This window comes from Cydia strobilella, chromosome 23 (genome assembly GCF_947568885.1).
Source record: "Cydia strobilella chromosome 23, ilCydStro3.1, whole genome shotgun sequence".
NCBI classification, from domain to species: domain Eukaryota; kingdom Metazoa; phylum Arthropoda; class Insecta; order Lepidoptera; family Tortricidae; genus Cydia; species Cydia strobilella.
The window spans coordinates 2,856,058-2,880,566 of record NC_086063.1 but is presented as its reverse complement, the minus strand read 5'-3'; the positions used below and the strand labels follow the sequence as shown (position 1 = coordinate 2,880,566).

General features: G+C 37.6%; 2 protein-coding genes and 2 non-coding genes across 8 annotated transcripts in view; 2 read left to right on the top strand and 2 right to left on the bottom strand.

Moving 5' to 3' along the window:
- The window catches only part of LOC134751693 (ALK tyrosine kinase receptor), a 43,528-nt gene extending 36,936 nt beyond the window's left edge, over window positions 1-6,592 (bottom strand). The window contains exon 1 of the mRNA XM_063687137.1: window positions 5,281-6,592. Within this exon, the coding sequence (XP_063543207.1) occupies window positions 5,281-5,845 (565 nt within the window). The 5' untranslated portion in view covers window positions 5,846-6,592. The remainder of the gene's footprint in view (window positions 1-5,280) is intronic.
- Window positions 6,593-6,825: 233 nt separating this feature from the next.
- On the top strand, window positions 6,826-23,752 carry LOC134751779 (transmembrane channel-like protein 7). 5 transcript variants are annotated; one of them, XM_063687263.1, is made up of 5 exons: window positions 6,826-7,108; window positions 12,429-12,623; window positions 14,648-14,755; window positions 17,523-17,623; window positions 20,519-23,752. In XM_063687263.1, the coding sequence occupies exons 2-5, from the start codon at window positions 12,446-12,448 to the stop codon at window positions 22,523-22,525; spliced, it is 2,394 nt and encodes a 797-aa protein (XP_063543333.1). In that variant the 5' UTR covers window positions 6,826-7,108; window positions 12,429-12,445; the 3' UTR covers window positions 22,526-23,752. The 5 variants fall into 5 exon arrangements, with proteins under 5 accessions (XP_063543333.1, XP_063543334.1, XP_063543335.1 ...); XM_063687264.1 differs by lacking the exon at window positions 6,826-7,108 and adding an exon at window positions 7,442-7,575; XM_063687265.1 differs by lacking the exons at window positions 6,826-7,108; window positions 12,429-12,623 and adding an exon at window positions 13,034-13,141.
- LOC134751924 (U2 spliceosomal RNA) lies at window positions 18,477-18,669 on the bottom strand. Its single transcript, XR_010128724.1, has one exon. It is a non-coding gene; the product is annotated as a U2 spliceosomal RNA (small nuclear RNA).
- On the top strand, window positions 19,201-19,393 carry LOC134751931 (U2 spliceosomal RNA). Its single transcript, XR_010128728.1, has one exon. It is a non-coding gene; the product is annotated as a U2 spliceosomal RNA (small nuclear RNA).
- Window positions 23,753-24,509: the final 757 nt, after the last annotated feature.

The window sequence follows — 24,509 nt, the reverse complement described above, 5'->3', positions numbered from 1 at the left end:
CTGTACCTTATTCGCCCCAACAGAATGGTGTTGCGGAACGTGCAGGTAAAACGATTTTTGACAAAGCAAGAGCAATGTTACATGAATCCGGCCTTTGTAATCGCTACTGGGGAGAGAGCGTAATGTGCGCGATTTATTTAAAAAATAGGTCTCCTACCAGAGCTTTGTCGGGTGACATTCCTGAACGCTTATGGTCTGAGTCTGATGTAGATGTTAGCCATTTACGCGTCTTTGGATGCCTTGCTTATTCTTTGATTCCTAGTCAAAAACGTCGTAAGCTTGATCCGAAAGCGAAAGCTTACATATTTGTGGGTTATGGTGAAAACTGCAAAGGTTATCGTTTGAGTGATCCTGCCAATCCTCGTAACGTAATTCTTGCAAGGACAGTAAACTTTTTAGAGGATAAATTTCCTGGAAAATATGACAGTTGCAAGCCAAGTTGTGGAGATGAATTTTATTTTTATAATGTTGACATGGATATTGGCAATTTTAATAATGTTAATAATTTAAATTCAAATGAATCTAGTCAATGTATTTTAAATGATGAATTAATTTTAAATAATGAATTGAATTTAAATAATGAAGCCAATTTTAATAATGAACGTGATAAATCTGACAAATCTTGCTCAATTAGCCCTCGTCACATTTCAGATGCGGAGTCACCGACGCCACCTGCGTGGTCGCCGCTGTCTGAAAGATATTGTACTGGCGATGAAGGTGATGATGACGCGCGTGATGAAGACTATGTGCCGGTGGGCTCTGAGTCTTCGCTTCCTGCGTCATCACTTGATAGTAATGACAAAGGTAATGGAGCTTGTGACCCGCTGGGCGCTGTGTCTTCTGTGCCGGAGTCTGCTTCACCTGGTAAGGAGTCGATGTCGTCGGCTGTTACCGACACATTTAGCTCACGCCCCGTACGTAGTACGAGAGGTACTGTTCCTGGCAGATTTGACGACTACGGTTTATCCATGTTATCAACGATGGCTGATGGTTCATTAGATGAACCCTCGTCATATGAAGAAGCTGTGAACTCGCCAGAAAAGGATAGTTGGTTCGAGGCGATGCAATGTGAGTATAACTCTATGATCAAGAATAATGTTTGGACGCTAGTCGATCGGCCCAAAAATGAAAATATCGTAAAATGTAAATGGGTATTTAAAAAGAAACTAGATGATTCAGGTAAAGATTCTAAATTTAAAGCAAGACTGGTTGCTCGTGGCTTTAGTCAGAAAGAGGGGATAGACTACACTGACACTTTTTCACCTGTTGTAAGGCACAGCACTTTGAGAATCTTATTTTCTCTTGCAACTGAATTAGAACTAGAAATTGATCATATAGACGTTACTACTGCATTTTTAAACGGAGAACTTAATGAACAAATTTTCATGGAGCAACCATCAGGTTTTAAACAAAATGACAAAGTTTGTTTATTAAATAAGAGTATTTACGGGCTAAAGCAGGCTAGCAGAGTGTGGAATACTAAAATACACTCAGTTTTATCACACAATGGATATGTTCAAAGTAAATGTGAGCCATGCATCTACATTAAGAAAACTGAGACTGAATATGTAATAATAGCTCTGTATGTTGATGATTTTTACATCTTTCATAGCAATTGTATTAAAAATGTTTTAAAACTCTTGCAAGACAATTTCGAAGTTCGCCATTTAGGTAAACTACAGAATTGTTTGGGAATGAATGTTCACAGGCAAAATGGCGTAACTACATTAGATCAGTCAGCATACATAAGACGTTTATTAGTTAAGTACAATATGATAAATTGTAAGGCTGTATCCACACCACTGCCTGTAAATAATAAATTTGAAAAGCCAGATAAAGCATGTTTAAATGATGATGCATATAAATATAGGCAATTATTGGGCAGTTTGATGTATTTAAGTGTTTGTACAAGACCTGATATATCATTTGCATGCAGCCAGTTAGGTATGTTTAGTAATTGTTTTAATGAAAATCACTGGCGCGCCGCAAAACGTGTTCTGCGTTATTTAGCTGGTACAGTTAATTATGGACTGTACTTTACCAAAAGCAATAGTTTTGATATTAATGCTTACACAGACGCAGACTGGGCAAACGATATATCGGACCGTAGATCTTACACTGGGTTTGTCATAAAATTAGGCGAAAATGTCATCAATTGGGAGGCCCGAAAGCAACGTTGTATAGCTCTATCAAGTTGTGAATCAGAGTATATCGCTATTGCTGACGTTTGCAAAGATATTTGCTTTGTTAAAAATTTCATTTGTGAAATTATAAACAAAACTTGTAATGTAATTGTATTTAACGACAGTCAAAGTGCACAAAAGTTGCTTCTTATAAAAGATCACTCCCATAAGAGAACTAAACACATAGACCTAAGATACCATTTTGTCAAAGATTTAGTTCAAAGGAAATACCTAAGTGTAAAGTATTTGCAAACTGACCGTATGGTGGCAGACGTACTAACTAAGCCATTATGTAGTCAGAAACATAACAACTTTGTGAAGGCATTGAATCTTAAACCGTGTTAAGCTTGTGATAAAATATGTTTTTAATGTTATGTTAAGTTATGCATCATCTCTTGTTCTACTTATGTCTAGCATGCTATTATGAGACATTGTGCATCATGTTAATTTTAAGCTCTACCATACTTGCTTGCCCATGTTTTGTATGTTTATGTAGAGCCATATTTGCAGTTTGCAATCTCAGGATTGATATAATCCAATGTGAGGCGTAAGGAGGAGTATTGAATATCATGTATACACCCCACATTGGATCTTCTATTAATATACTTAATCTATGACAGCTAATTGAAGTTTGCTGCATCTATGTGCGTTACTCTATCTATGGCACCTTCCTGTCAAACATCTCTACAACGCGAACATGGCTCCGTAATTATGATATTTACTTTAAATACTAATCTTAAGGAATCTTTTAAGTCTTTTATCAAACTTGGACTCACAATGTTGTAAGTTTATTATTTATTCAATAATAAAACAACATTGGCTGGATTTCGGCATTTTATTGAAGACACATGTAAGTAACCTTCCTTTCATATCCTCGGCGTACGCGAACCACAGCGCACTGATCTGCCAATAATAACAAAACTTAACGCTCATAATAATGGTTCGTTCGATATTAATTATCATTAAATAAATGGTTTGAGAATCTAATAAAAAATACCAAATTTAGCTTTAGTTAATAATTTTAAGTCATAAACCTTAAAATTCCATAAGAAACGTTAGATTTTTTATAATGATGTTAAATATAATTCTGAACGCACAAGTTGAGTCGATGCAATTTCAAAACGCATCGTTGACATTTCATACGTCAGAACAGAAATGTCAACATTGTCAACAAAATTTTTACTGTTCTTCTCACCGACTCACGTAAAAATCAGAATTTCTAGCGTTTTCTGTTATAATATCGTAAAAAAATTAGTGATTCCAGTGATGAAGATGATCTAACGCCTGTGGATGTTGCACTTTCCTTGCTATAGTGAGGGGAAAAGTTTTGTGTTACACACGGGTGCAAATGTATTTTACTTCTCGTGTGTTGAAACACTCGCTACGCTCAGGATTCAATTCCACACTCGCGGGTAAAATACAACTTTGCACCCTTGTATAACAAATAACTATTTCTTCTGTATTGTACAAAATAATGTTTCGGTCGAAACTAGAATGCGTCTTCTCGCGGCGTTGTATGAGGGACTGAGGGTTGTCAGTCTTCATTATTTACTCTGTTCTAAACCGAATAAATCATGGACGTATCACGAACGTATCAGCAGGAAGTTATTAAAGTCTATTTCCATATCATTGAGTTGCAAACATCTAATACTCAAATAACATGCCATTTTAAACCTTACTTCAACGGCATAAGGTGCTTTTAGTACGTACCTAGATCAACAGGGAGTTAACTAAAGCAGTAAACTGAATTGGTTGTTTTTTAGGGTTCTGTACCCAAAGAGTAAGAACGGGACCATATTACTAAGACTCCGCTGTCCGTCTGTGCGTCTGTCCGTCCGTCTGTCTGTCTGTCACCAGGCTGAACCGTGATAGCTAGACAGTTGAAATTTTCACAGATGATGTATTTCTGTTGCCGCTATAACAACAAATACTAAAAACAGAATAATAGAAATATTTAAATTATGGGGCTCCCATACAACAAACGTGATTTTTTTGCCGTTTTTTTTTTCGTAATGGTACGGAACCCTTCGTGCGCGAGCGACTCGCACTTGGCCGGTTTTTATTTTATTATAGTTTAGAGGGAGACCTCTATCATATCCATAGACAGACAGCGGAGGCTTAGTAATAGGGTCCCGTTTTTACCCTTTGGCTACGGAACCCTAATTAACTAAGCTAACTCTGCAATATCTGCATGGCATTTGCAATGTGTGGGAATGTCATATTTATTTCATTATCATTGTCCTATGAAAATATTAAGTTTAGAATAAATTTAAAAGTGGCAAAATAACTGATTTGGGTGAGACTTGACCTCGCGGCCTCTGGATCGATACTCCAGAGTCCAGCGCTCTGTTAACTGAGCTACCAAGACCTCATCCATAGTCAGCAAATCCATAGTCAGTATCGATCCAGTGGCCGTGAGTTCAAGTCTCGCCCAAGGCAGTAATTTTTCCACTTTTAAATTTATTCTAGCTTAATAGCATTCGTTCGTAGAATCTTTGCTTGTTAAAAATTAATCTATGAAAATATGACGGATATAATGACACTCCCACACTTTGTTGTATTAAAGTTGATGCGAAGTTAGCCCACACGGACTCTAGCATCTTAATAGAGTTAAACCAAGAGTGCAACGATTTTGGTAGCACACGCAGTGAAAGTGTTATTTATACGTCATAATTTCATACAAGTTTGACGTTTAAAATAACGCACTGCGTGGTGCTATCAAAATCGTTGCAAACTTGTCTTGGTCTGACTTTATTGTTATTGTGACAAGGTTTTACGGCGGTTCATTATTTAATTCAACTGTAAATTTAAAAGTGGAAAAATTACTGCCTTGGGTGAGACTTGAACTCACGGCCTCACGGCCAAGGCAGTAATTTTTCCACTTTTAAATTTATTCTAAGCTTAATAGCATCGATAGCAGACGTTTCTGCTTGTTAAAAATTAATGATTCAACTGTACTAACTTACTGTACTTATTATGATAATAAATGAGTATTTTTACGGTAAAACGACTTTATTTGCATCTAGCTGGGAAAAATAGTTTTCCCGAGTTTTACATCCACCCAAATACTTACTACCCCAAGAAAAAAAATCCTCACCATCAACATTTCCATCTGCATCCGTCGGAGGTCCCGAAAACTTGAGCCCCCTCGTCGTCTTATTCAATAACACCAAATCCGCAGCCGTCGCCACAGAGAACCCCAGTCCGTGTCGTGACACAGACGCGTTCCACAGCCACATACACATGTCCGTCACATTCGACACGTTCTCAAAGTCACAATACACTCCTACCACTTGTGGTGTGTAACTGTTCACAGATGCAGGTGTGTAATTCGGACCCGAAGGCCTGAGCGCGTCAATCTTACGCGCTAGCGAATCATTCGACGGCTTTTCATGCACAGTTAAAACTCCTTCGTTGTCATTCATCATATCATCGTTAATATTCAATTGTCTCAATATATTTTTCTTCCGACCCACCTTCGTATTATTTTTCAGTAAACTCGATATTTGCTTTAAAGAGCCTCGGTCTTTGGGATTAGCCGATCTGGTCTCCTTTTCCGCCGCCACGGTCTTTTTAGTTTTATTTTCTGTTTTGACTTCATTCTGATCGCCGATCACGATCGCGACTATGACGAGAATGATGAAAACTCTTCCAAGCGCCATTAGTGATCGGGAGTTTTCAGATAGCTATCTTTTTGCCGCTCGCGGCGGTCTGATTTCGAACTGGCATTTTGTGCGTTACGCAGAATTGGGGTGTTATTGTCAATGCTTTGTAAATTATTCATAACAAAAGCGCTAACGTCCTCACGCCCTCGTCGGGCACGGCCGTGACCCACCGATTATCTTATCAAGCTGGCCAGAAACCACACGCTAGGTGCAATATGGACAGTCCACAAGATTCGTCTTTGTCGGTCGATACACGAGCGACGTCCCAATACATCATTACAAACTACGCGATATGCCGAAATTGGCGGAACATTGATTCACTACCTAAGCCACTACATAAGCACATAATAATAAATTCGCAAATATTCCACTACAAAACTCGCCCGGCGGTCCCTGGAAAAACGAACGACAGTCAAATGGACGATCAGGCGCTGTCTATAAAACTCGGCTTCGCAGCCGCTGAAACCGCACTACGCACATTTTCAGCTCGCAATATAACACTGGGACTATAATAAAAACCGCTTCTCGAAATATATCGCCCAAAATTTTCAATTTTCTGCACTAATATTACGTTTTAACAGCTTAGTATAACAAGGTAGATACATCGCCATCCCACTCCCGGAGCGCAGCGCCGCGGTGGGAGTATGCGGAACTAAACGCCAGAGGACCGAAATAATCATTACTTTTCGCGAGATGTGATCTTAGAGCGACTGATGCTGCGCAGGTGTCAACTCGCCTTCAGACAATTCAGCCCTTTCCCGGGTTTTCGCGCAGGATGTTGCTGCGTCCGGCACCGGATATCACATTGGTCCAATTAGGATCACTGTTCACGTCAAACGTCTCCCATTGGCCCGTCCTATCGTTGATCCTTCTTATTGGTTGGTGCTAAAATTACCGCGTAAACGAACCAATGGTGAGCAGCACCGGATATTGCATGAAGAAAATTTCCTCAGAGATTTGTTTACGCGAACGGTGAGAGGTTGTCGTTTTTCACCGAGTTCCGATAGCTGCGGATATTAAATCGGAAACCCTTATTACCTCTCCCCTCAATAGACTTATCTCCGTTTCGAAAAATGCTCAATTTAAAGCAAGGATTTAAAAAATGCTGAAACAAGTTTTACAGGAGTTTCATTCACCATGTTCCTAAATAAAAGTGATCGATAATATTTTTCTTTTGAAAGAACAAAAAGTGTAGCGAATCAGTTATGATTACAATAATAACTAATTTACATACGCTTGAATAGTGTGTGAAATTGAGAGGTAAGTGGTATCGATGTCTAAATACAATAATTGATGAAAATGAGGGCATTTCGAAGTGAACAATCAACTTTGCTCTGTGTATGTGTGAAATGTCTGAATGACAGCTCAATTAGGGCCAAGCGTTCTGAAACTATTTATTAAAACGAACTAAGCTGAATAAATCTCACACTTTTCCTTAATAATTATCATTAAGCTATTTCCTTATAAAAATATTTTCTGATCTCCGCGGCCCTTAAAACTAACAATGGAAACTAGGTATAAGAACACTATGTTATCGAATTATGTTCGTTCTTCTCGTGACAATCTATGTAGCAGAGCAGATTAGTTTCAGAACGCCGCACCACTCCTTGCGGTTTCTTTTGTGATCTCCAGTTATTTTTTTGCGAAAAATAAATAATTATATTGTGTTAAAGTCGGTGAAGGTAAAAAAATGTGTTCTACATGGAATTGTGCTATTTTCTTATGCGGTACGTGTGACAGTTGTTTCGCAATCCAATGTTCTGGGTTCTGTAGATAGACACCTCCACGTACTTACAGAAATAAATAAACAAAACGGTATTCCACAAATACCGATCTATTTTGGAGGTTTTGAACTATAACAGGACACATTAACAAGACGTAGTTTTAGTTTAATTAATCCTGTTTAGAAAGAACGAATGTTTAAATATAGAACAAAACCTAAATTAAGTTTATGAATAATTTAAACGTGCATCTTAATAATTGTAATTATTCATCAGTCGCGCTAGCTTTAGCTAAGCTAAGCACACAGCCCGACTGATGGTAAGCAGTATTGTAGCCTATGGACCGGTACCTGTTTTTTAGGGTTCCGTACCCAAAGGGTAAAAACGGGACCCTCTATTACGAAGACCACTGTCCATCTGTCTGTCTGTCTGTCGTGTGGGCGAGTCCGACTCGCACTTGGCCGTTTTTTTTTCAGTAAATGGTATATCATTTGATATATTTTTACTCTATCTATATACTGTGCCTTTGTCTGACACAAATTGCAAAAAAATCTATATCTCATTAACATAAGCATTATTATGGCTATGTTTCAAATGTTTCAATAGATAACAAGTCTAATGCATGATGATATTGATGATAAATTGCCCATATCTTATCAGCTGAATAAAAATACATAGATTAAGATTATAGTCGATAAAACAAATCATAATGATATTAAATACTTATCATAGATAGGGAATAGGGAATGCAAACCGGTTTTTCCATAGGGAATAACTAGTTTTACATAATTGCTGCAGAAATATTGGTTCCCAAGATAAAGGCTGCAAGGTGACTGTTGAAAAATGTGACGTTTTCAACCAAAAGGTACCACAGTGTCGCTTGTCGATAAGGTTAATTTCGAATTGAAGCTATATGGAAATAGCGCCTTATTGACAACTGACAATAAGTACCCTTTTGGTTGAAAATGGCACAAATGTTCACATTATAACCTTATAACCTTCCATATTATTGTTTGTATTGTGTGAAGTGGTCAAAAACCTCGGTTGTACTGTATAGAGCAGAAAAAATCATTCTCGAAAAAATGTAAAAACCGCGCAAGTGCGAGTCGGACTCTCGGACGATGGAAATAGCGCCTTATTGACAACCGACAATAAGTACCCTTTTGGTTGAAAGTGGCACAATTATATATATTATGTATTTGTTGTTATAGCGGCAACAAAAATACATCATCTTTGAAATTTTCAACTGTCTACCTGTCACGGTTCTTGAGATACAGCCTGTTGACAGACAGACGGACAGTGGAGTCTTAGTTGGGGTCCCAATTTTACCCTTTGGGTACGGAACCTTATAAAATTACTAAAAATTCATTCAGGATAATGCAACAGACAAGAGTTATGCAATGCAAATTTTGTATAGTGAGAACAAGAAAGTTGGGGGCAATTTACATTTTAATAATGCTTTTTATGGTGTCTTCTATGCTTCATAAGTTTAACATGTGTTTTAGTGTGTTCTGTAGCATGTTTAGCTTACAAATGAATCAATTTAGTGTGGTTTTCTGTAAAGCATTAGCAACTATGATGTTACTTAGATAAATGGTGCTGATAAATGTTATTGTGTTGGGGTTTTTAAGTTAATTGTTATAAAAATTCTAATGTGTCATATTGGGGTAACGCAACATTGTTAAAACACTGTGGTCAGAAATTAGGGGTCAATTAATCAATCAACAAAATTTGACTCATAATTATATTGTACAATACAACTAAACTATGCTTATTTCATCAAAAAACATGTGTTATACCATAGAGTAACTTATACTAGAGCGGTACTGTCATAGTAAATTTTGTAACCCCAGTAAATTCACTGCCATCTGTCGACACACTTTAAAACTAACAATGAAGATTTATAAAAATACGATAGAATGTATTTAAATATAGATAAATGATTTTTTTTATTTGCATTAATTATTTTTATGATTTTGACCCATGTTCTTTCACTGATATGCGTTAAAATTGTTAAATAACAAACGAAACCGTCAACGCCATCTATACGACTGTAGGCCAAAACTAGTAGCGCCCTCTGAACGAGAACCAAATTTTCTTGATTTTCGAGGCACGTTTTTTCCTTAGACTGTATCTATTTATTACGGAGTTATATCTATCTTTGGTTATATCAAACCAACCATCATGATACAATCAAATATTCCAAATATAGACACATTTTATTTACGAGTAAACATTTAATATATCTCACACAATAGGTACATCGAACTTCTGCAAAAACCGAACAATACTTTTTTACAATATCTGTCAGTAAAAACATTTTAGGGAAAAAATAACGATATGCCAATCAAATTCAAACCTTATGCTAGTGGTTATAAGGTACCTAGTCTTTGTTTCCTGTCCAAAGTAGTGATTCATAGTTTCCTGTTGAGTCAGGTAGTTTTTAATTAATTAATCTGGCGCTGTTTGAGACTTAAGCTAGGTATTACTTTGTTTGTCATTTTACTATTTTTAACACACTTATGTTAGTTTCACTTCTATCAAAAAAAAATATATTTTTATCAGAAACTTATTATTATATACGAAATTTTAAATTTATCAATACAACTTTTCACCTAATATTTGCTCGTACTAACTCGTAGTTTCATATAGCCAATAAGTACTCCGTAGATTTCTACTGCGGTTGGCTGTTCTCGAAAGTTTGCTGACCCCTGATATAGGACCTCAATGTGTACTTACCTGGTCTGCTTAATTAGGAATTATGATTCTTACGCATACGCAGCTATACATATACGACAGTTATAATATAAATAGTATTGAAAAACTAAATGTTACTTAGTTAACAGTGGATTTTCAGACAAACATTTAAATTAACATACATTTAGGTAAAAAACTGGCTATGTTCCAAAAGTGAGAGGTAAAAGAGATGATCGAGTAAATTGTGCGTATTTTAAATTGTGTGTATTTGCAGCAAACAAATAAACGCTTTATCTACCTATCGAGTACGACGTGGCAAAAATCTGAATGTATATAGTCCCTAGTTTTCATACTAGGTATTATACACTAGCCAACTGTCAAATACCTGTGACCGTAATACCTGTAATCAGGGTACTTATTGTCGCTTGTCAGTAAGGCGCTATTTCCATATAGCTTCAATTAGGAATCAACCTTAACACAAGCGACAATGTGGTACCTTTTGGTTGAAAACGTCACAAATAGATAGTGACGGCCAAAGTGGCAAAATATATCGGTCCACAACCTTATTCCTATGGTAACAAAGATGTGTTACGATAAAGTTGGCCACTCAGGCTGTCACCATCTATTTGATTCTACACAGCCACTACCTACTTCATTTAAATAACGCTACAGGTAAAAGGAAAACGTATGGAAATACCAGAGCACTTATAATTAATACCTCATAATTCGATTTCTTCCATAAACATAACGTATTTACGGTAATACTGATAATTCGAGATAACATATCGATATCAGAAAACTTAGTTCTAGTCCTATTATAGTTTTAATTGAGAGAAGAGTGCTTTTTGTGTTTTTAGTGCTGATCATAAACATTTCTGCTTAGATTAAGGGTCGGTTGCACCAACTGTTTGTGATCGTTAAAGAGTTCGCTAAATTTTATTGTATGAAGAGTTTCATAGTAAACCGCCGCGGCGCGCCGGGTGACGTTGATCAGTCTGTCAAGTGCGGATGGTGCAACTAGCACTAACTATTGTATTTTTGAATAAAGAATATTTGTAAGTATTAAATGCCTCGGGTGAGATTCGAAGTCGTGCGGCACATCTGTACACGCGGCATGCGTCATTGTGTAAGTTGCTTAAGGCCGTTCCATCGGTATGCCGCTATCACTGTCACATTTCGCAAGAAAGAACGGGAAAGGCCATGCGCGCCAAGTGTCAATTTTGATCGAATACGTTACCTTACAATATCGAAATTCGAAAGCGGTAGAATTCCTATTTAAGTTAAGATTGTTATTTCTTCTTTATTTTTGTTTATAGTATCACATAACAAATATCCGAGTAAAGTTGGATAAAAGTCTTAGAGGTTACTTTGGGAATTAATTGTAACGAGCGAAGTGTCATATCGGAAGCTTATAAATTAAAGATAATATGATCAAGAATTACATATAATTTTTCCACGTCTACGAATATCAACGTCTTTTAGAAAAATATGATTATATAAGAAGATTTTTCGCCTTCTGGCTCAGGGAACCGCCTTAAAAACAGTACTGAGCGGTCGGCAAAAGGTCGTCAATCTGCTGTCGCGGGGCGAGGTCATTCGAATCGGGGCGGGGCGGTGCGTGGCCGTTCTGTAGGATAATACTATTACTTATTCTGTGGCTCTACTAAGTGAGCTACTGGAGCGTTATAACCAGTAAATGTATTTTTAAATTCGCTGTAAATATTTATTAAATTTAGCCTTGCTCAACTTTTCGTATAAGGGCCACAAAGACGGTTTTGTCCCCCGGGCCACAAAATGAATTTGCTTAAAGGTAACATTCGAATGTCAAGGTTATGTATCTATACCATCAGGATCATCTGGCGGGCCACTTAGAAAAGCCTAGCGGGTCGCTGGTTAAGTATGGCTGTCTTAGGGTCGGTTGTACCAAACTGTTTGTCACCGTTAAAGAGTTCGCAAAATTTTATGTATGGAAAGTTTCATAGTAAACCGCCGGGTGACGTTGATCAGTCTGTCAAGTGCGGATGGTGCAACTGGCACTTAGTCCGTAACTTATAAAACTCTCAGCTCTTACTCGTATCATACAAATAAACACTCTTTTACTGTAATTCAAACTATGAAACACTATTAATTTATTATCATTAAAGTAACATTTTCTTTCGCAGCATAAAATGACGTAACCATGTCAGGCGGCAACTCATCAAAGGGCAAGTCCCACGCCCGCCACTCCGGCTGGGAGGAGGCGGGGGGAGAGTTCTACCAAGAATTATACCCTGGTGCCGAGCAAGAACTATTCGATAACCTACAGCGAGCCGATGCTAACAAACTAGCAACGCTATTGCCATCCAAACAAGCCCGAAGTGAGTATAGTGTGTAGTATGTAGAATTCATAAGTCGGATTCAGGGTGGTCGGGGCGAGTTCTACCTAGAGTTATATCCTGGTGCCGAGCAAGAACTATTCGATAACCTACAGCGAGCCGATGCTAACAAGCTAGCAACTCTATTGCCATCTAAACAAGCCCGAAGTGAGTAAAGTGTGTAGTATGCAGTACCATAGTTCATAAGTCGGATTCAAAGTGTTTTAGGGTGGTCGGGCGAGTTCTATCAAGAGTTATATCCTGGGGCTAAGCAAGAACTATTTGATAACCTACAGCGAGCCGATGCTAACAAACTAGCAACGCTATTGCCATCTAAACAAGCCCGAAGTGAGTATAGTGTGTAGTACTAAGTTCATAAGTCGGATTCAAAGTGTTTTAGGGTGGTCGGGGCGAGTTCTACCAAGAGTTATATCCTGGGGCTAAGCAAGAACTATTTGATAACCTACAGCGAGCCGATGCTAACAAACTAGCAACGCTATTGCCATCTAAACAAGCCCGAAGTGAGTATAGTGTGTAGTATGTAGTTCATAAGTCGGATTCAGGGTGGTCGGGGCGAATTCTACCTAGAGTTATATCCTGGTGCCGAGCAAGAACTATTCGATAACCTACAGCGAGCCGATGTTAACAAGCTAGCAACTCTATTGCCATCTAAACAAGCCCGAAGTGAGTATAGTGTGTAGTATGTAGTACTATAGTTCATAAGTCGGATTCAGGGTGGTCGGGGCGAGTTCTACCTAGAGTTATATCCTGGTGCCGAGCAAGAACTATTCGATAACCTACAGCGAGCCGATGCTAACAAGCTAGCAACTCTATTGCCATCTAAACAAGCCCGAAGTGAGTAAAGTGTGTAGTATGCAGTACTATAGTTCATAAGTCGGATTCAAAGTGTTTTAGGGTGGTCGGGCGAGTTCTATCAAGAGTTGTACCCGGGAGCCAAGCAAGAGCTATTTGACAATCGACAGCGAGCTAATGCTAACAAGCTACCAACCTTCTAGCAACGCTATTGCCTTCAAAGCAGGCCAGAAGTGAGTATACTAGGGTTCAGATTTGGGATCAAAACTGTTTTAGGCTGGTTAGGGCGAGTTCTACCAACAGTTGTCACGGTAGAATCTCAGGCATCCTATAGCTCCTTCAAAACGGTAAGACGGATGTCGCAGGAGTGGCTTTTAGTGGGTATATCTCCTCTCCTCCTCTCTTTAGGAGAGGATGGCTGCAGGAGGGAGTCCCACATATCCCCCAATGGCTCCCCAGGCCGAAGGAATGCGTAACGCATTTTACCACTCCGTCAAAAAAAAGACATACTTCATTAAATCATTTTACGGTTTAGACTCACTTGTTTTAGTCATTCGCGCGACTCGCGCGCGTGAGTTCGTGCTGTGTGGCGCTACAAGTGTTAGGTGACCCAAACCCAAACACACCACTGTGCCCGCCTACAACGATAGCGCAAGACCTCCCCCAACCGGTTTTCTCGGCGCGCGCGCAGCGAGCGACGCGGCGCGCGGCAGCGGCAGTACGCAACACACGGTCGTCGTGAACGCTGCTCGTACTATTAGTGCTTGAGAAAGAAGACCTAGGCTCTCCGAAACATGTCGCGCGAGTGACTAAAACAAGTGAGTCTAAACCGTAAAATGATTTAATATTAGTATGTCTCACAACAGTTTAAATTCGATTAGATACTTCATTATTAATCTACAAAAAGCTTAATATGAGAGAGAGAGAGAGAGCTGGTATAAGTAGTATTTAGAGTGGAATAGGGCAATTGTTAGGGGGTTTACCGCCAAACCCAGAGAATAACCTACATAATATGTAGCGATGCTTTTGCCGTCGATGCATAGGGCAGTTTTTGAGCGGGTGAGTTCTACCCAAAAATTACAGCTACTTACTAGCGTCGCTTCTGTCTCATAGTCCCTTCATGCTGTTCGCGTAGTGATTACATATAGGTAGGCACTAGGTACTAAATACGTTGGTAAAGTCATAAAATTAATATAATTTATTTTGTGTTCCAGCTACGACAGTGAAACGTGTGCGGTCTCAGAATGAACGAAGACAATCCACCTACGCGCGCACCACGCAGAGCCGCGACATACATCTGTCTATGTTGCCGGACCTATCAGGTACGATTCATAATTGTAATGTAAACACAACTTAAGAGTTCTGCCAAACTTGCGTTTTCATGAGGGTCGCAGTTCTAACCTAACCTAACCTACTTTTCTGCCTACATTTCGTGTGCATGGCCTTCATGAGGGTTGCAGTTCTAATCTAACCTAACGTACTTTTCTGCCTACATTTAGTGTTCATGGCCTTCATGAGGGTCGCAGTTCTAATCTAACCTAACGTACTTTTCTGGTTGCAGTTTTTTCGTGTGGGGGCACACGAAGAAACTGCAACCAGAAAAGTACGTTAGGTTAGATTAGAACTGCGAAGAAACTGCTACTAAAAAGTAGGTTATAATTAAAACTGTTATAAATTAGGTTTTAGAACTCTACATTTTGTGTATTATGTCATTTATTTAGTAGGTATACAGACGGTATACTATATAATAATTTGTAAATTATTTTATCTTGAAATTTAATATACATACATTGTACAGTTATACATTTTGTTATTATGCATTCGCAGTATTTGCACGTTCTATCTACTTATTAAACCTTATGTCGTACAAAGATTCAAATTAAATCTATAGTTTGTGATCATTATATTATAAGTTTGTATACCTACGTTATATTACGTACCCATTGGAAATAGGTTAAAACCGTAAATCGATTTCACCATTTTGTGTGTGCTTTGTGTTAACACAATGTAAGTAAAGGTTTGGTATTTTGGTAAGAAAACTGGACTCACCTCAATATCTCAGAATTCGCGAATCAACAATTGTGCTAATTACCTGCGAAATCTCACGATAACCAATACCTTAGTCGAATCAGTCTACGCCATCTTTTCAGTCGAGTGAGAGTTTATCTGTGTGCTGGAGTTATGTTATAGTTAACTGCATAGGTAGTGCTTTATAGTGATATTGTTAATATTATGGTGACAGGTAATTCTTACTGTTAAAATTTGAAAGTGGTAATGTCCAATGTAATACAAGCAGAAACTTTATTAGTTACACTTTAAAGTATAGGTATAAGTAAATATTTGAGTATTGAGTTATATACAAATAGGCTGTGACAGACGGACAGACAGACGCACGAGTGATCCTATAAGGGTTCCGTTTTTTTTTCTTTTTGAGGTACGGAACCCTAAAAACACAAAAATCCAAACACAATGTTTATTGTTACACTGAGTAAATAAATATGAAATATGAATATAAATTATATTAGCAACGTTCAAAATGCAGGTGTATTAACGTGCTTTGTATTGGGCCTTTAAACTTATTGCCCTAAGGAACTTACTTTTACTCACACACACCCAGATAGGGTCGTGTCCGCATTCTGACGGTACAGGCGGCCTAGCTTGCACTTCGCCATCGAATCGCTTTGTCTCTCTATCACTCTTCCATATTAGTGTGACAGTGACAGTTGCGTTTCGTTCGCTACGTAGCGTTAGCGATTGGCATGTTGTTTACCGGGCCAGTTCGATTCACGAAAGTTAGCATGAATGCAACGTATCTTTCATTGTATGAGTGACCCCTGTATCGGTATGGGTTCATCCATTAATTTCGTCACACGTATTTCGAGGTTTTTTGACCCCTCCCCCCCTCCTTGTCACACTTGGTCACATTTGGCAAACCCCTTCCCCCTCACATTTTTTCAATGAAATCGGCAAATCGAATTAAGTAAGTATTATTAATATTTGTTCTAAATATTTTTAACAAAAGAAATATTAGTAATTTTATAACCCAAATGCAGATTAGTAAAGAAAATTAAACGATTAAAAACGATTATCGTTTCAAAAACTTGTTGTTTAACTGTACAGCGAATAAAATAATTTTCAATAAGTTAAAGTGACGTTACATACTTTGTGCCTCCCCCCTCCCCCATGTCACAACATGTCACATTTTACTGAACCTGCCCAGACGAAGCTCGGAGTGACTAATCGGGGCGGTTAACTCAAGGCAGTTTAATAAGGCCGTGCACCTTTTAATAATTGCTTCTGACCGTTGAACAAAGTCGTTGTCCTTTTATCAGTAGTATGAGTTCATTGCTGTATGACGTATCAGATGGCTTCATATAAACAGGATATTTATTAGTACATTTTATACAAAAAAGGGGGTAGCGAATTTTTTCCCATGTCAAGGGGATCGTGCTGTGAAAAAGATTGAAAAACACTGGGCTAAACTTTGTCAAAATCACTGGATATGAACGTATTAAAAGAACATAAATTTCAGTAAAGATTCTTTAGAGACAAGCTGACTAATAGGGAAAACAGACAATCGGATTGGTTGGTATTTATGAGTCCAAAAAATGACGTAAAAGGAATACTAACCTAAGGCCAGGATTACACTTGTAAGTTTTACTTACGTAAGTAGGGACAAAGCTATTTGCTAGAATGAGATAACGATATTCATATTTCATTCTGTAGTATAGCTGTGTCCCTACTTACGTAAGTAAAACTTACAAGTGTAATCCTGGCCTAACCTACATATATATTTTTCATAATTTTTATGACATGCAATAAGCCCTAATGCCTAACCTTACTTACTTACTTTTGGCACATAAAGTGTAATTTCAAACTCCAAAAATAAAAATGGTAGATTGACAGAGTATGGTGTAAAACTGTAAGTAAATGAAAGCCAAATGTGCCATTTTCAACCAAAAGGTACCACATTATCGCTTGTCAATTAGGTTGATTTCAAATTGAAGCTATATGGAAATAACGCCTTATTGACAATAAGTACCCTTTTGATTGAAAATGGCACAAATATTTCTATGTTATTTCTTACAGAGAACCTGTCAAATGAGGAACGAACATGGGAGGAGATCATGCAGATCAAGGCCATGCCGGTGCCCATGACCCAAAAAAGGGACCTCAAGGCCAGGCTACAGGTAAAGCTTTACTTAATACTGTTTCATAGAAGTTTGACGTTTAAAATAACATTTACACGTATGTGCTATAAAAATCGCTGCAGAGTTATCTTGGCTTGACTTTATACCCTCTAGCGGCCCACAATACAAGGAAAAATGACAGTCAAATTGTAATTAATGGTATTAGAAAATGGAATAGGCTTGATTACAAATTTTTATTAATAGTCCGTATCACATGAACCGTGATAATTAGACAGTTGAAATTTTCACAGATGTATTTTTGTTCCCGCTATAACAAGAAATACTAAAAAGTACGGAACCCTCGGTGGGCGAGTCCGACTCGCACTTGTACTGTTTTTAGGATCAAATGTCTATATGGGACATTGCATTAAAGCAAAACAAAAGAAATGAATAAGTGAATGCGACGTCTCCGTCCAACTGAGAACAGTGAGAACCCATAGTATGGAAATAGGAAAATTGCGATTTTGTATATATTAGTTGCTTTACATGATAAAAAGTATGGATTAACCCTTAAATGCATGATTTTTTGTATAACTTTTTAATAAATTGAAATAGATGTGTCATGTTGTATAGATTGAGGGAATAATATTTTGGATAGCTGCATATTGAGCCACGGACTATCAAATATACGATGCATATATACATCATTATGCATTTAAGGGTTAACTATAGTTGGTCAAACCAATTTGGCAATAAATAAGAACAAAAAAAACTATACTCATCCTTTTCTTTTGAGTGCTAGTACTAGTGTAAGACAAAGATAGTATGTTTATCTCTGTCTATGTTTGAAATGAGACATTCCTTTGTCTAACTATATATACACGATATGGATGGAATTTATAATTTTCAAGTAAATTTGTGGGCAAATCCCGGCGGCACTGCAATGCCGGGCCGACCCGTGACGGGAGTGGAGCGAGCCCCGAACATCCCGTCGGTTTACAAAAATCAGTTTAATATACTGGTCCCTCAGTGAGGGAACTTTCAGATATTAAGCTGAAAAGAACAGATACTACACTTTGATCTTAGCCAAAAGGCCGAGAAGCGATAACATGACAAAATTGTTCGAAAAGGGACATTGAATCAGGAAAAATCTTAACACCGCGATGTACGATTTCCACTGGAGTAGCGCAGCGACATCTAGCGGCAAATTGAGTAACTACACGCGCGGTACTCTTGAACACTCTTTGTTGATATGTACACGTTCACCAAGGCTATATTATAGTTTACAGTTGCAGTAATGTGTGTATGTACCTACCGTAAAACGTTGTACGATATACGTGCGAATATGTGTGATGTAATACATTTGTGTGATGAGCACAGATATTTGTTCCTGGGTGTTTTCTATATATTTAAATTTAAGTATTTGTATATTAGAGATGATGGGCCGAATATTCGGTATTCGGCAAGTCTTCCAACGTTTCCATACCTTAAGGTGCTTAATTGATTGGGCGCGCCAGTGTAACTGGTTTACTCAATTTGCCGCTAGATGTCGCTGCGCTACTCCAGTGGAAATCGTACATCGCGGTGTTAAGATTTTTCCTGATTCAATGTCCCTTTTCGAACAATTTTGTCATGTTATCGCTTCTCGGCCTTTTGGCTAAGATCAAAGTGTAGTATCTGTTCTTTTCAGCTTAATATCTGAAAGTTCCCTCACTGAGGGACCAGTATATTAAACTGATTTTTGTAAACCGACGGGATGTTCGGGGCTCGCTCCACTCCCGTCACGGGTCGGCCCGGCATTGCAGTGCCGCCGGGATTGGCCCACAAATTTACTTGAAAATACAATACCAACTGTATACTAGTCGATGTAGATCCCTATATTGTCATATTAAAACCCTTTCGTAATTGTTTTATTAATATTATTTACAAGCTTTTTATTAACTTGCAATGTACCTATGTTAGTATCTATGTATTTACTTATGTAACTACAGTCCGTTAACTCTCAGAACGACATTCGTTTTTCGGGTAAAATCGGATGTAATCGCGTAATAGAAAATGACAGTCTCTTACTGATTACTGATTTAGTTGCAATTCAACACCCAAAGAGTGCAGTCGTCTTTTCAGCCTTAAACTATATAAGACTAGTTAATACCACCATAACAATAATATCACAATTTTCCAATTGTATAGTTTTACCATATGAATTGAAATATGTAACTGATATTATCAACTCTATATAATTTCAAATTTGTTTTCGAATTTCAAATTCTGATTCTATTTTATTTAGATTATGACAAAAAGTCAAATCGCAATATAGTCATCAACCGAATATTAAACATAATGTCATTAGATTAGGGCTTATTTTACATTGAGACAATACGTATCCTTAACTTTTTGCGGTAAGTTTAAAACTTTTTGTGACTTATGAAAGCAGAACAGCTGTATCACCTTCGCGTGTTATCGCCGATACCCGATGTATCTTTCTAAAATCCGAAGGTCATTCTGAGAGTTAACGGACTGTATGTTTGTACGGGTCAAATCTTGCAAGTTAAATTTGACCCTCTTCCCGACTTCCAATGAAGCAGAAAATTTGCATACATATAAGTAAGTCGGGTGACAATGCAATATTATGGTACCATCGAGCTGATCTGATGATGGGCACAGGAGATGGCCATATGAACTCTGTGTTCAACACAGCCTAATAGTGTTTGGGGTTTTTAGAATTGTCTCGATGAGTATTAGTTGCCTGTGGAAAGAAAAGTACAGTCAGCGATAAAAGCTTGTACCAAAAATTAAATTTTTGCCAAAACTTATTATTTAGGTACATATCTCGGATCCGCAATTAGATGAAGAGAATTGACGTTAATAGAAAGTAGCAAGTGTGTATAAATAAATAAATAGGTCTAAATCGAAACTTGAGTATATTTTGTGCTAATTATTTTTTGGAACTTCCAGAATGCTACAAAACTCCGCCTCGTTGGTTTCGAGCAGCTCCAATGGCGTCAAAGAAAAGTATGGCATCGCTTCCGTATCCGGTTCACAGAAGTAATGGGAAAACTGGAACTTTGGCAGTCCCCCATGCGAGAGATAGAGGGCAGCTTCGGCACTGGTGTAGTATCATACTTCCTATTCCTACGTTGGTTACTATTCCTAAACCTAGTAATATCACTAGTAGTAGTTACCTTCCTAATATTACCAAAGACTTTACTAGTCGAAGACACTCAAGAATGTAATGAGAACTTCCCTAACTCGACTGAATGTTGCTCCGAAGCGTATTTGGAAAAGAATTTAACTGACAGTAATATTTTTTTTGATGTAATACAAGGCACTGGATGGATGGAAAGGACCTTCTTGTTCTACGGTGTGTATAGCAACCAAATATATACGTACTTCTTAGAGGGTTTGCTGAATTCAGGTATGTATTATAACATGCCCTTGGCTTATATATTAGTACCTATCTCTTGGGCGTTATTATCTTTGATAGCTATAGTCAAAACCGGAGCGAAAGGATTCAAAGAAAGGTTAGTAGAAAGCGAGGGACAATTCTACATGTATTGTAACCTGGTGTTTGGGGGATGGGATTTCTGCATACATAATGATAAGTCGGCGAAAATAAAACACAAAGCGATATACAACGAAGTCAAAGGATGTCTTGAACAGGAGAGGTTTAAAGAGGAAAAGCAACTTAGAAGCAAGGAAACTCAAATACTGTTGCATTTAAAACGAATTTTCATCAATTTGATCGTGTTTGCCATATTAATAGCTTCAGGCATACTTATCTATTTAACATTTAACTATACTATAGATAAACTCGGAGAGTTATTAACAGACTCGAATTTGCAATCGAATTACGAATCTGCTAATGCAACGCAAGCGCAACCTATAACCTTAAGATTATTCAGAGAAGGATCATATTCCTTTAGCCAGTTGCAAACCACCTTACTCGAGTTTCTTCCATACATTTGCATCGTCGCTTTGAATATTATTGTACCAGAACTATTCAGCTATTTAATCAAATTTGAAGATTATACTCCAGCGAGTGTTATAATAGTAACATTGCTCAGGACAGTACTGCTCAGACTATCTTCCTTAGGCGTTCTATTAAGCCAAATATATCACAGAATCACAGGGAAACACGGTGGAGTTTGTGCATATAACAACGATGATTCTCTTGCCTTAGAATGCTGGGAAACTTACGTAGGCCAACAACTGTACAAGTTGATACTTACCGATTTCGCGTTGCAATTCTTCACAACATTCTTTATCAATTTACCTAGAGCTTTCATAGCTCGGCATACTGTTAGTCGGTGCTTTAAAATCATTGGCGAACAAGATTTTTATTTACCTAAACATGTGTTAGACATAGTTTATACGCAAACTATAATCTGGATGGGTACTTTCTTCTGTCCATTTCTACCTATAATCGGGACTGTGTTTTACTTTATAATATTCTACGTGAAAAAATTCACTTGCTTGGTCAATTGCACGCCTTCACCAGTTGTGTATAAAGCGTCTAAATCCAAAAGTCTTTTCATGTCAGTGTTGCTACTAGGTTTCGTTGTGTCTATCGTCCCGGTGGCTTATTCTATCGCTGAAATATATCCTTCAGTTAACTGTGGACCTTATAGAGGTTTGACAACTGTTTGGTCATTCGCTGTACACACTTTCGTAAGTTTACCGCCCGCTATAAGAGAGTTCGTCTTCTTCATAGGAACGTCCACTTTCGCGATTCCAGCGTTCGCTGTTATGCTTTTCGCTTTATACTACTATTGGGCTGTAGCGGCAGCCAATAGGCATATGGTGGTAGTTTTAAAGAATCAACTAGTCCTCGAAGGGCATGATAAGCAGTTCTTACTGAACAGATTGAGCGCGTTCATAAGACAGCATCAGAAAAGGTGTGAGAGGAGGAATAGAGCCAGTTTTGCAGACGACGATTCGTCTATTAGGCAGAGTTCTAGGTAGTCTGGTTTTTAGGGTTCCGTACCCAAAGGGACCCTATTAAAAAGACTCCACTGTCCGTCTGTCTGTCTGTCACCCGGCTGTATCTCATGATCCGTGATAGCTAGACAGTTGACATTTTCGCAGATGATGTATTTCTGTTGCCGCTATAACAACAAATACTAAAAAGTACGGAACCCTCAGTGGGCGAGTCCGACTCACACTTGTCCGGTTTTAAGCGATGTTAGAACTTATTGTACAGTACTGTTACGTCGCTGGCGCTAAAAAATCTACACACAATAGGGAATATGACGCGAAACTGCGTAGAGGGCGTCACTAGCACGATCACAGGGCCTACCGCGAAACACGAAAATCGAAAGTTAGGTTTCTGCCTCTCTATCACTCTTGCAAATTCGATCGATAGAGAGGCAGATAACGAAATTTCGATTGTAAGCAAACCGCCTTGATGCATTAACGTCACAGTGAGAACTTGTCAAAAAACTGTTTAAGGTACATTATGTATAAGTTACTCTATGGTTTTCAATAGGTGCTAGTGCTGCACTCTGGCGGCAGAATTTTGCAGTAATACTCCCTATTGTGTTTAAAGTCCGTCTAAGCTAACTTTGTACCGACTTAAAAAGAACAAACTAAGAAAGCGTCATTATATTCGTCATTATTTTATAGAAATTTGACATTAAATGTTTGTCTTTGCCACACTCTGTCATTGTAAATGCCATGCAGAGTTAGCTTGGTCCGAATCTATCAAAAAAAGTAGTGTATATTTTAAAATCTTTTCGCACGCTTATACGTTGAGACTATCTTGGTGTTTACTTCAAGATTTGTTGTATTTTACTCTAAATTATTATGAAGGCATGAATGATTTCAAGAATTATATTACACGGTAAACATTTTTGCATTGCTAAAAATAAAATAAAAGAGATATACATGTATAATAAACATATTGTACGGATGTATCTTTCTCTAAAAGATTTGTAAGATAAGTAATATCAGAAATTGAATGAAATATCGGTGTATATTATGTAATAAGATGATTTTGAAGACTTGTTCTTATCGAAATTATGTCAAACATCGATTTGACTATAGCCCCAAATTATTTATATTATAAATTATTTATTTCTAATACGTGTTTTTATACATTGTCCTTTTTTATAAATTTTCGCTCACATTATCTTCCATTTTACGCGAATTCTCTTTTTAATATTTAAATTTTGTATTATAACTACTGTAATTATAAATAAAAGGCTGCTAGTCAAGTAAGATTAACCATGTGGCAGTGTCTGGGACAAAATGGGGACAAATGTGACGTTATCAAGCAAAAGGGCACTTGTTGGTAGTCTATAAAGCATTAATGCCATAAAGATTCAATTAAAATGGACTACATATACCTATCGATATCCAACAATATAGTACCTTTCTGCCGAAACCGTCACAAATATTTATGCTTACCCCCTTATTCATAAAACTTTGAAATTTACATACCTCTGTTAAATTTTGTCTCTTCCTAACAAACAGAAATGTCAAAATGAAGAATATGGCTAAACGATTATCAATGATTTGTTATATTTGACAAACGTTTATGAATAACGCTATTATAGTTTGTCAAAGGACTGTCTCATTTCAAACATAGACAGAGAGAATCATATTATCTCTGTCTTACACTAGTACTAGCACCCAAAAGAAAGGGATGAGTATAATTTTCCTGGTTGTTACTGACTGACAAATTGGTTTGACCAACTATAAATATAAAACGTAATCCCAGACACTTAACACAATTAAAGTTAGACCAATAAAAGTCTGCAACGATTTTGATAGCACACGCAGTGCAAGTGTTATTTTAAACGTCAATCTTCTATGACATTATCACGTATAAATAACACTTGCACTCCGTGTGCTATCAAAATCGTTGCATACTTTTCTTGGTCTAACTCTATATTCCTATAGATCCATACTGAATGATCTCTTATGTATTTATTACTTGAACATTTGT

Bases quoted from the DNA above. Each gene is read 5' to 3' on its own strand.
- LOC134751779 (XM_063687263.1), top strand. From the start codon at position 12,446: ATGTCAGGCGGCAACTCATCAAAGGGCAAGTCCCACGCCCGCCACTCC. The intron at 14,756-17,522 runs GTACGATTCATA...TATTTCTTACAG, and splicing joins TATGTTGCCGGACCTATCAG to AGAACCTGTCAAATGAGGAA. The intron at 17,624-20,518 runs GTAAAGCTTTAC...TGGAACTTCCAG, and splicing joins ACCTCAAGGCCAGGCTACAG to AATGCTACAAAACTCCGCCT.